The following is a 12,397-nucleotide window of genomic DNA, read 5'->3' on the forward strand; positions in this document are numbered from 1 at the left end:
GCAGGCAGATTATTTACCGTCAGAGCCACCAGGGAAGCCCAAAAAGTTATTCTGGCCCATAAGGGCATCAAACCCACGACCTTGGTGTTATTAGCACCATACTCTAACCAACTGAGCTAACTGGCCACAACATTTACTTTTGAAGCCTTATGTGGTATTAAAATTTTAGATCCCTTAGGGCATTGCTCCTAACTTTTAGAAATTTCCTATAATATATTTTAAATTTGCGACAAGGAAAGATATAATAGCTAGCTTTCCCTTAGGCTCCAGACTTCCTTGGATTAAGAATCAGAAGACCGGAATTCAAATCTGATCAAATGGTATGAATTGGTCAAGTTTCTTTACTTTTAATAGTTAGTTTTTCATCTGTGAAATGAAAAGTAATGCAACATGTTAGTCACTCAGAAGTCACTCAGAGTTGTGACCCCATGGACCACTAGGCTCCTCTGCCCGTGGAATTTTCCCAGGCAAGAATACTGGAGTGAGTAGCCATTCTTTTCTCCAGGGGATCTTCCTGACCCAGGGAATCAAATCTGCTTTGCAGGCAGATTCTTTTACATCTGAACCACCAAGGAAGCCCCTGCAACACTTAGAATGATGATTAAATTAGCTATCACATAAAATCTTTTAAGACAATACTTTGTTAAATACCTTGGTTTATTTTTCTTAATCCTTCTTTTCCTTTCCTCTAATTCTGATGGAGCTTCTGGAAAAAGAGCCAATCCTATAATGGTTGTTGGCAATATTAATTTTTTTTTTTTTTTACTTTTTCCCCCAAAGGACCAAAGAATTTTGCATTTATGAAAGATCAGAAATTACTCTTTTAATATGTGAATTGTGAAGATGTAGCCATTGACCAATTATTACCCACAGAGAACAGTAATGTGATGAGAGCATATCATGCTGAAGGAGAGATATTTCAGGATACCTTCATTTCCGGACCCCGAAAGGATGAGCTAATAAAGCACAATGGGCTAAAGACCCAGCTGTGAGGTTAGGAGCCTAAATGGCAGAATTCCATGGATTGTTCTTACTCTTTTGGGATCTGCGACATGAATAGAACTCAGTTGATCCAGGAATAGACTTCCTTTTGCAGCTAGAGAGAGAGGAAACTGAAGGAGAGGTGAGTGTGCCTGGAATAGACAGGAGAGTTGAACTTAATTTAGGAGTTGCTGGGTGTCCTTCTCTTGCTCATACACAGTAAAATTTTAATGACATTTTAAGTGAGTGTTTTCATTTTAAGAAGAAAATTCTCATACACTGGGTAAGAAAAAAACCCAGCCTGTACCTCGATCCATGAGCCACACTTCCTGTGTAGTGGTCCCTAAGTGATTCCTAAGAGCACAATCGCTGCATTTATGAAACTTTTTATTTACTAAGTAGTGGATCGTAGCATATGGGAGCAATGACAATAGCTGACTGATGAGAAAACAAAGAAATTCCAGTATTTTACTCTTTTGAAAAAAGTCATTCAGAATTTAGTCATATTGGTTCAGCTGTTGTAACCAAAGACTGATAAGATAATAGAGGTCTTTGTGGTGGTTTTGTACTGAAATCCTTTATCTTTATGATGCACTGGGGCCCTTTAGAGTGGAAAGCTTTTAAAACTGCTGTTGGATTCAGAACTCAAATTAGCTGCTAGTATACTGGGACAGGGGTTCCTTTCTCGGGCAGTCACCACAAAGTAACTTTTATCAGGGGACCTTCTGACGGATTGTTATTTTCTTCAGCTTACCCTATTTATTTTTGTTGACTTTCTGCCGTTCTATTTTGTGACATTTAAAAGAACGCTGTATGAAAAAGGCCAGTGCTAAATGGTGGACTGAGCTTGTGAAGTAGAGATCACAGCCCATCTGATGTGTGAGGAGGCTGCAGTTTGAGACGTCGCAGTTTAACCAGGTTACCTGTGGGCAGAAAAGATCAAATGCAGCCTTCTTTTATGACTAGCATTGTATTTTGTCTTTCTTCTCAAACAATGTCCATTAAAAAAAAATTAGAACTAACCAGGGAATTGATTCTCAAGAGCATTTCTTTTCAACTTAATTTAAAATCTTTCTGGATTGTTGACTGAGCTCTGTGATTAAATTCTTTAATCCTTTCCAGGATTGATGTGGAAAAGTATATATCTATCAGAATTCCACTCTAGTGTTACTGCCACCTCTCCCCATCATTCCAAACACACTGTTCATACCCAGACTTCTTGTAATTTTGTTCTTTAGTCCTATTAACTAAAGTAGTATGTGATCCAATAAAGAAGAATGGTTAGGTAGAAGTCTTATTTTAAATTTGCTAGGACACATTTCTAGATAATGCCAAACTAATTTGTTAATATTAGTTTTATTTGACTTGGTAAACATTGTGTTTAACACTACTACCTCTCATTTTGTAAATATGAAGAAATAAAAAACATGCAAAGAAATTCACAAAACTTAATTTAGCTGCTCTTGCTTGTTCTCTTTCCCTCTCTCTCTACTTCCCTCTTAGTTTCTCCCCTTCCGCCTTCTCTATTTCTTTTTCTACCAATCCCCCCTCACATTCCTAATTTTCTCTGTCTCTCTTTCCACTGTTGTGCTTGTTTCAGGGTTTTCTCATTAGAAAAAACTTAGTCATCACCATACAGCAGTGATCCGCTTTCAGAGGACAGATATTAAGAGAGTGACCTGTTTAAGATTTTTATACTTTAAAAGTCCTAGATAGGGGAATGTTGTAAAAGAGGTGAGGCACATCCATTTATTAAAGTGCTATCTGCAAGGTGCCTCCCATATCCAGATGTGGAATCTTTAGGGACTTCCCAATGCCCAGTCTTATTTCTAGCACCACTGATTGTAATTATGTATATTTCACATGGGCAAAATTAACTAGCAGATTGTGATACTAACTTTTAGGAGCTGATGTTTTAAAAAAAAATTTCAAACTTGATTTTTAATTTTTTATTCTATATCAAGAAAGGATTTGTCCTAATTGTCTTATTATTTTACCTAAATTCTCATCTGTTTTGAATTTCTCTATTGGCTTTGTACCTCGGGACAGGTAGTTATACTTTGTAAAGTTTAAAATAAATAGTCTATTTCAGTTAATTTTTTCCCAGCTTCTTCTGATTATGACCAAAAAAGGATAGAGGGCTGATTTTGAAACTGTTATGGTGAAAGATGGTATTTGAAAACTTTTGATGAGGGAAATTGCTGCTGTATTTACATTTTGAAAAGTGTTTCCTTATTTACACACTATTGACTTCCTATTGAGACTCAAAATTTTAAGTACAACTGGTAAAGAATTCAATGGATCAAACTCAGTAAATCTGAAGTCACTGGAATAGAGGCCCCTAAGAAAAAAATGTGTCAATTTTAAAGGTCTTTCCTAACTGAAGACCATTTTGTGATAGAGCCAAAGGTTAATAAAATCAGTAGTGAATGTAGCAATTTTACAGATAAGCTATTCACAACAAGTGTAGTTACTTGAATAAAAAGCTAATTCAGTTCTGAAATGCCACATGCAGTAGCAGTGAATAGCTGCTTTTAGGTGCTTTCTGGAGGAGGATAAAATACAGAATCACGGCACTCTTCTCTTCAGCGTCCCTGGCTGCCTGTAAATTGCTGTGAATGGGGCTGTGGGCTGACAGGCTCTATTAAGACAAACTGCCTTTCTCATCGGAGAGATAAAATAAATCAGGTGTTTAGTCAAATTAAAATACTTCAGCTGGAGCAGGCCCTGGGGAGCACTGATCCACCTGACTAATCTGAGAGAAACTCAAGACAGATGTGGTTTGGGGATAGAGACGACCCCATGAAAAACACACACACACACACACACACAACAAAAAACCCTATTGCATTGTCTTTCCAGTTGGAGAATACAGTTTACAGCAGAGAGTGTCAGGCGCACTCTGTGTGTGATGGTGGATAAAAGCAGACGCCCTAACTTGTAAAGAAGCTGTGTACGGAAGCTTTTTTTGTTGGTTCCTTTTTTCAGTTTATGAAACTACTTCTGTTTTTATGAAGGAGAGATATTTTCTGGCAGTGGTTTTATGAATCATTTGAGATAGCCTAGAGATGAGAAACAGATGATATAGGCAGCTACTGATGACCTCTGCTGGCCTGGGCAGATCCTCAGGATCTGATCTACTTTTTTTCTAAGTTGATTTGATCAAACCTCAAAATGTAATTTAAGACAAGATCTCCTACATAGAGTTAGGCCACCTTCTAAGAGCATTCTATAGGGTCATCTGCCTTCCTTAATATGTAGTTAGGTCGCCCCAGTACGTCTTATTAAATTGTCTACTTTTAAACAACTCTGGCAGTTGTTAGTTCTTTGCTATGGCAAAGTTTCACGTTCAATTAAACTAGTAGTTTTGAGGTGAAGTAACTTGTGTTTGCAGGTTGATTAGTCAGTGTGATTTAGACTTGATATTATTTTTATTATAGCTGCATACAAATTTGCTGTTAATTAAAACAAAAATCCAGCACCACAGATTTTAAATACTTGAGTTTAAACCACTACATATGAACAAATACAATGGGTATAGAACAGAAAAATGACTACACGCATATGTATGTGTAGTCCTGTGTGTGTGTGTGTGTGTGTGTGTGTGTGTCCTGCCACTCAGTCATGTCCAACTCTTTTCAACCCCATGGACTGTAGCCTGTCAGGCTCCTCTGTCCATGGAATGCTCCAGGCGAGAATACTGGAGTGGGTTGCCATTTCCTTCTCCAGGGGATCTTTCTGACCTAGAGATCAAATTGGCAGCTCCTGTTCCTCCTGCATTGGCAGGTGGATTCTTTTACTACTGAGCCACAAAACTAGAAATCAGTTTACATTATATAAGAGCTTATATTGTCTAAATGTATAGGCTAAAATGTGTGTGTATGTACATATATATCCACACGTATATTTCCCATTTCAGGAGCGATTTTAGATTTGTTATACTACTATATTTCATTCAAACTGCATTTGTCATGCCACTCACACCTATTCAAAAGATATACGTGCTTCTCAAATTTAGGGATAAAATAACAATAGCCTTATATGTGCACCTAACTTTTCGATTTAAACATACCGATCATGGCTTGTTTTCTTCTTAAACATGTATCTTTTTTAAGGTCAATGAAAGACTTATTTAGATATCGTTGAATTTTTACAATTAAACAACTTGAGTAGCATGCTGATTTGTAAAAAGATTCAGTTAAATGGTGTTTCTCTATTAATTCAGGTATACATGTCTGTTAGTTTTGGAAGCATCTATTTATTTATGGACCTGTTAGCTTCACCTTGAACAGAAGAGGTTAAGAAGCCACTTATATGTTATCTTCAGCTTTTCTGTTTCCTATGCAGGGAAGAAAGAGAAATATATTAAAGGTTTTTGAAAAGATGTAGTTTAACCTAGGAGAGAAGAGAAAATTTTCCAGTCTTTACTGGGGAATCTAACTGCCAGATCCAACTCTTATATTGGTCCTTGCCCCAAACTTCCTGTGAACGCTCTTCTTTATTAACAAAGAATTATGGCACAGTAACTTTACCACTGTCCAGTAAGTGTTCTCTTAACTCATCTCATATATGTTCAGTTCAGTTCAGTCATTCAGTCGTGTCTGACTCTTTGCGACCCCATGAACCGCAACACACCAGGCCTCCCTGTCCATCACCAATACCTGGAGTTCACCCAAAGCCATGTCCATTGAGTCAGTGATGCCATCCAACCATCTCATCCTCGGTTGTCCCCTTCTCCTTCTGCCCTCAATCTTTCCCAGAATCAGGGTCTTTTCAAATGAGTCAGATCTTCGCATCAGGTGGCCAAAGTATCGGAATTTCAGCTTCAGCATCAGTCCTTCCAATGAATATTCAGGACTGGTTTCCTTTAGGATTGACTGGTTGGAACTCCTTGCAGTCCAAGGGACTCTCAAGAGTCTTCTCCAACACCACAGTTCAAAAACATCAGTTCTTCAGCACTCAGCTTTCTTTATAGTCCAACTCTCACATCCATACATGACCACTAGAAAAATCATAGCCTTGACTAGATGGACCTTTGTTGGCAAAGTAATGTCTCTGCTTTTCAATGTGCTGTCTAGGTTGGTCATAACTTTCCTTCCAAGGAGTAAGCATCTTTTAATTTCATGGCTGCAATCACCATCTACAGTGATTTTGGAACCCAGAAAAATAAAGTCAGCCACTGTTTCCCATCTATTTGCCATGAAGTGATGGGACCAGATGCCATGATCTTCGTTTTCTGAATGTTGAGCTTTAAGCCAACTTTTTCACTCTCCTCTTTCACCTTCATCAAGATGTAGGTATAACTATAAAATTACAGGTAAATCAGAATGTTGTTAATTCAGAATGTTGTTACATACAAAAAATATATGATAAAATTTGCATATATCCCATTTATCTGTTCTAATAACTTCCAAACTATTCTCCACACTATAGCCAGAATGCCCACATCATCTCTTGTTTAAAGTATTTTAGTGATTTTAAAATTTCCTTAGAATAAACATGAAGTTCATCCAGCACGGTCTGTAAGGAGCTGAATGGTGTGACCTTTTCCTACCTCTCTAGCCTCATTTTGGAGAAAGCAATGGCACCCCACTCCAATACTCTTGCCTGGAAAAATCCTATGGATGGAGGAGCCTGGTAGGCTGCAGTCCATGGGGTTGCTAAGAATCAGGCACGACTGAGCGACTTCACTTTCACTTTTCACTTTCATGCCTTGGAGAAGGAAATGGCAATCCACTCCAGTGTTCTTGCCTGGAGAATCCCAGGGACGGTGGAGCCTGGTGGGCTGCCGTCTATGGGGTCGCACAGAGTCGGACACAACTCAAGCGACTTAACAGCAGCAGCAGCAGCAGCAGCAGCAGCAGCAGCAGCGGCAGAAGCCTCATTTAGTATTCTACTCTCCTTTGTTTTTTTGTTTGTTTTTGCCTAAGTTTAACTACCTTGTTTTGATTTCTGGAACACACACTGACACTCTCCACCACCACCTGGCACCTCACAGGGCCTTTGTCTATGTTGTTTTCTCCTACTGAAAAGCTTCTTGACCACCCTCCAACTCTGACTAGTTAATTCTTCATGTTTCTGTTAACTTATTACTGATACTTTTTCAGGCATACCTTCCTGAGTCTTGGTCCTCCCAAACTTGGTTAAACCTCCCAGCAAGTATCTGTCCTGTTTATAATTCTTATGTAGTTGTAGTCTACACTTACATATGTGATTGCTTGATGAGGGTGAGAGTAGGAAACTCTGTCTGCTTTTTCTTGCTGTGGTATCTGTATCCTTGGTTCTTGATATAGTACCTGAGATTCAGGAAATATTCTTTAATTAAAGTTTAATGAAATGAGTAAGTAAAATTTCATACTTGTTTTATATCTCCTCATTCCTATATATCATTAACATCTATATTAGTTGAGCTTGTTTTACTTTGGAAGAGATTTTATGATTCCCCTCTAGGAACCTGATTTTGTATTTTAATATTTCTGGATCAAGAAGTTCTTTCTTTCACCAGGCTTAAATTCCTATTGCTGAAATAAAAACTCATTTAAAACAACCACTCTCAGTAGCTAGAAAGAACAACTGGTTACAATCCTTGAGATGCAGAATTTGTTTCCATATCAGTGACGTACTTTTTCTAATATCATTTCACTATCTTATTTTTCTTTTAATTTTTATTTTAGGTCACCTTTCAGCTCAACGAATCTTTAAGGATTATGGGACATTGACAGTTTATTTAGTTATGTGTTTACTTATTTATTTTTAAGGACATGAATTGGCACTAATACCAAAGTAATCCTAAATATTGTAGCTTCTCAACTGATATCAGGTCTTACCTTGTGAGAATCATATATTAGTAAAGGCTAGCCAACATCCTTTGAAGGCTCCCTTTTCCCATGGGCCCACTCAAAAAATAGGTCCTTTCCTAATTAAAATATGTTCAGTTTCTCAGACTGTCCTGGCGCTTTCTTAGCAGGAATGAGGGGAATTTCATAAGGAGATTGGAAGTCTCCTCTTCCACACAAACAAAAACTGGCAATCTTTATCTCTTTTGACAGCTGGTGGCATCTTTCTGAAAAGCTTTCAAAGCATAGATCATTTCTTCATAATGAAACCTGTGTGCTCACATACAGTGGGTTGAAATTCTCATCTTATGCTACAGTAAAATGCTCTAATTTCAAGTCACAAAAGGATTCTGTACCCTTTACTTAGGAGAGCTGTGTAATTTGCCCATAAATAGACTGTTCAGCACCATTAGTACAAACCGTAAGTGTGCAGTGACATCATAACCTTTTCAACCTTTTCAACCTTGAATGTGTTTTTTCCCTTTGAAGAATGACAAATGACAAAGGGGTGAGTGAGCCCCCCAAGCAATATTTTTGCCTTTAAGGATGAACCTGTGGACTTTAGCTTGATCCCCTCACAGGAGAAAAAAGAAATCAATTTCATTGTCACCTGAAGCAAGACAGTTTTATTTATTTATTTTTTTCCTCTTTCTGTCCCTGGTCCCATAGCCAAGAGACACCTCGGACTTCTAAGCTTCAGACATAGATCTTTGCACGATAGAAAAATTTTATGCGGGCAGTGATCAGAAAAGTACTGAAATAACATTGATTAAGTACCTACTATGTCTTAAATTCTCTGTTAGTCATTGAGGGTAGAGGTGATTATAGAATATTAATACAACCTATAGTTTCTAATCTTTGGTACTAAATAGCATACGTTTCCTAGCTTGACAAGATAGATTTGGGTGGAGAGGGAAGGGGAATGTGGTGAAAGGGAGAGAACAGAGTAGTTTGTTCTGTTTTGTTTTGTTTTAAAGAACAAGAGGGAAGAGTGAGTATTTTATTGGCAACAGTCCTTTTTGTTGGCAGGGCAATGACTAACTCTAGTGCTCATTCCATTGCTCTCCGTAGAGTTCTTGCACTTACAGTGACCTCCAGTTATTGTCCCAGATATTTGTGTCTTAGAGTAGTCCCTTTCTAAATCTGCCTACCCACTCACTTCCCTAATTCATTCAGAATTTTCTCAAACTTGTGAGATATCTTTTCACTTCCATTTTAGGTACACCTGAGAGTCTGGCAGAAAAAGAACGGCAGCTCTCTACCATGATTACCCAGCTGATCAGTTTACGGGAGCAGCTCCTGGCAGCGCATGATGAACAGAAAAAACTGGCAGCCTCACAAATTGAGAAACAACGGCAGCAAATGGACCTTGCTCGCCAACAGCAAGAACAGGTGAGCCCTGCAATAGGAGCTGATGAACTGGAGACGTGGAATGTGCCAAGCTCAGAGAGTAATCACATTGATTGGTTTATTTGTCATAAGCCTTCCTAAAAAAAAGACAAGGAAAGAAAGAAGCCTTCTGGAAATCCAGGGTCGTTGAGAATACTGAGGGGATATGTGGAGGACAAAGAAAGGCATAATAGCAACGGGTCATAACTGAAATGATAACATTTTCCAGAATATTTGCATTTGATTAATTACTCAGGGATACTTGTTCATGTAGGTATCACATATATCCCCAGTGTAGCTTAACCATGAGTAAATTGCTTCTCTCTGGACTTCTTTTCTCATCCAGTAAAAGAAGATCCTGGCCTAGAAAAACTTTGAGAATCTTTCAACGTACTGGTTCAAGCTAGGGTGACTACATGTCTCAGTTTTTCCAGGATAGCTCTGATTAATGTCTGTTTTCCAGAGTAATTATTAATACTCCTCTCTTCCACCTGTGAAAGTTGTCCTGGCTAGGCTGATAAATTATATGGTCACTCTCTTTTAGCATAGGTAAATCATTAAAAACAAATTAACACATGGCTCCTGGAAGAATTTGACTTCATTGATTTAGAAGTGAGAAGGAAGAAAAATAGCAAAGTTTAAGTGTGTATCTTTTAAAAAATAAATCACTTTCCCAAATGTTTTTCCTGTCTCATAAGAGTACATTAATCTAACAACAAGGATCCTATAGAGTAGTCCCTGATGCTTTAGATCAGACAGATCCAAATTAATGTGCAGTTTTTAGGAATCTGACATTATTACTGGAATTATCTTTTCAGTTAACTGTATTTTATAGGGGTATATAGAGCAATATATGCTCTGTTGATTTTAATGAGTTGTGACGTCTGGTATTTTATATGCTTGAATATTTGCCCACATGTAGGAATATGGACTCAGCCCCTAATGGAAAATAACATAAAGGAACACTGTAAAAAATCAGAAGTTAGAATGTCATTTAGCCATCCAGAGATGACACAGTAATTAACTATTGACACTTGTGAATAAGCTAGCACAAATTAATCTTGACACATTTGCAGACGAGTGATATCTTACAGTGAACACTTTGTAATTATATTTCAAAATGAAAATTAAATGACACTTAAAACTAGGTTGTCATGCTCAATGAAGCGAGCATGTAGCTCAACCGATTGGCAAATAAAATTCAGAATTTGAGCCACACGGTGCTTATGTGCCATACTTCACTGTGTCAAACCCATACATCTAGAGTGGATGATAGTAATTGCACTGTGGTGTTTTGGATGCGTTTCTATGCAGCACTTTATCATTTAGGAGGGACCATCAATATTAGATGTCTAGAGGTGTTTCACTGGATTGCTAAGAGGAAATAAATATTCAGAGATCCAGCATGTACACCTAGAGTTGCAGAGTTGTCCATTTCTGATTTGAATGGTGGTAAGCAGAGTGAGCCTTTTCAACCTGATTAAATACTATTTCCATTTTGCTTATAAAGCTTTGGGGAGGAGTGGTCCCATTTCTGAAACTGCAGCCTATGTTAGGGGCAGCTTTATCATGACTTCTAGTATGAACCAGTCACCACCAGAAACCATTAAGCCATATTTGGGGGCAGACTGCTATTTGTCATCTTCTGCTGAAAGGAATGTAATTTGGGTATTTCCCTCTACTCTAGGCTAAAATATCAAAAAGACTCAGAAAGTATACAGCCGAGGGGCAATTCACACTCATTTCCAACACTGTCCATTTTAGAATGTTTTGGAAATAGAAGAAATAGGGAAGAAATAACTCTTGCCTATAGGCATCATGAAACCAAGTTGTCCTAAGAGCTTTCTGGGCATTTTTTTCTCTGGCTTCCTAGGTTGGCAGTGAGTGTGTTCTCACTAAGGGGCATTCCCATGGGTTTCAAGCTCCAGCAGCTCAGATTTTGAGGTAATAAGCAGCCTGACACCTAACTCATGTTTTATAGTAAACACTATTATCCTAAAGAAGTTCTTTGCTCTCCTGAGGGGAAGATTCAGTCTTCAATGGGGCTTGCATTAAGTAGTTAATGTTTTTTTTTATAGACCAGATGACATGTTAAGTTGTTGAATTTGTTGGATGAAGCAAGGGAATACAAAACTATATGTGCATCCTGTACTATAAAACTAACACATTACAGTAAAAAAAGATGTGAATAAATATGAAATTTTGTTTGTTTAAAAAAAATGCTTTGTATGTTACACATTACATCAGCAAAAAAAAGATAAAAGTTTTTGCTTTTTGCTGTTTTTTTTTTCTTTTGACATTCCCTTGACAATATTTGTAAGCATTATCAGTTCTAAAAATCTTTACAGTAGAAAAGGTCTCACCAAAGTAGGCCATATTATAAGTAATAGAAAGTTCTTTCATGTCTTTGCTTATGTATTTTAATTTTTAAATCCAAATTAAGCTCCTCAGAAACATGTAGCCAGAGTTTTCCTGTCTTTATTCTCCAAGGATAAGATTTTGAAACTCCCATTCTTTCCAGATGACCAGTGCAGATATAGATGAACTGCTCACAAATGTAATACAAGGTGGGTAGTTTTCATGTACAGGTCAAGATCTAGGGGTAAGCAGAGAGATGGCACCTGTTTGAAATATTTCCCTTCTCTCCAACTTTCTGATTCTGCCTCTCTCATTTTATGGGAATTCTTTCGTATTAGAAGTACAGTAAAACTTTCTTGTAATACCAGGAGATGTACCTCAGGTAATGGCAAAGGTGTAAGCATTTCATTTTAACTTAATGAAATTTTATTTCTGATAGATTGCAAGACAACAGCAGCAACTTCTGCAACAGCAGCACAAAATTAATCTCCTGCAACAACAGATCCAGGTCTGTGTATTTATTACTCTCATACTTAGATACTTTCCTCCTTGAAAATGGAATTTAAAATGCTGCAAATGCACCCTTCTCTATAAACAGCACCAATAGGGCTTTTATTCAAGGATGTTGTATACAGTTGTATAAGTGGATGTAGGAAATATTGACTTGGTGGAAGCCTAAGCATTCTTTTCTGATGTGATGCATAAGCAGGATAAACCTTACCTTTTTTACCATCTGCCATTTGACTAATACAACCTAGTGAAAACATAATGGTTTCCAAGGTGGCATACTCGTGCTAGTTTTATTGCCACAAAATTACTTGCTCTGTATTTTA

The 12,397-nt window shown here is 37.6% G+C and overlaps 1 protein-coding gene across 26 annotated transcripts in view; it reads left to right on the forward strand.

Moving 5' to 3' along the window:
* SOX6 (SRY (sex determining region Y)-box 6) overlaps nt 1-12,397 on the forward strand; it is a 722,502-nt gene that overhangs the window by 485,729 nt on the left and 224,376 nt on the right. For all 26 annotated transcript variants that reach the window (XM_010830548.1, XM_010830549.1, XM_010830541.1 and 23 more), the window contains 2 exons: nt 9,037-9,209; nt 12,004-12,072. In XM_010830548.1, coding sequence (XP_010828850.1) covers nt 9,037-9,209; nt 12,004-12,072 — 242 coding nt within the window. The remainder of the gene's footprint in view (nt 1-9,036; nt 9,210-12,003; nt 12,073-12,397) is intronic.

Source organism: Bison bison, unplaced genomic scaffold (assembly GCF_000754665.1).
Source record: "Bison bison bison isolate TAMUID 2011002044 unplaced genomic scaffold, Bison_UMD1.0 scf7180017864518, whole genome shotgun sequence".
In the NCBI taxonomy this organism is placed as follows: Eukaryota; Metazoa; Chordata; class Mammalia; order Artiodactyla; family Bovidae; genus Bison; species Bison bison.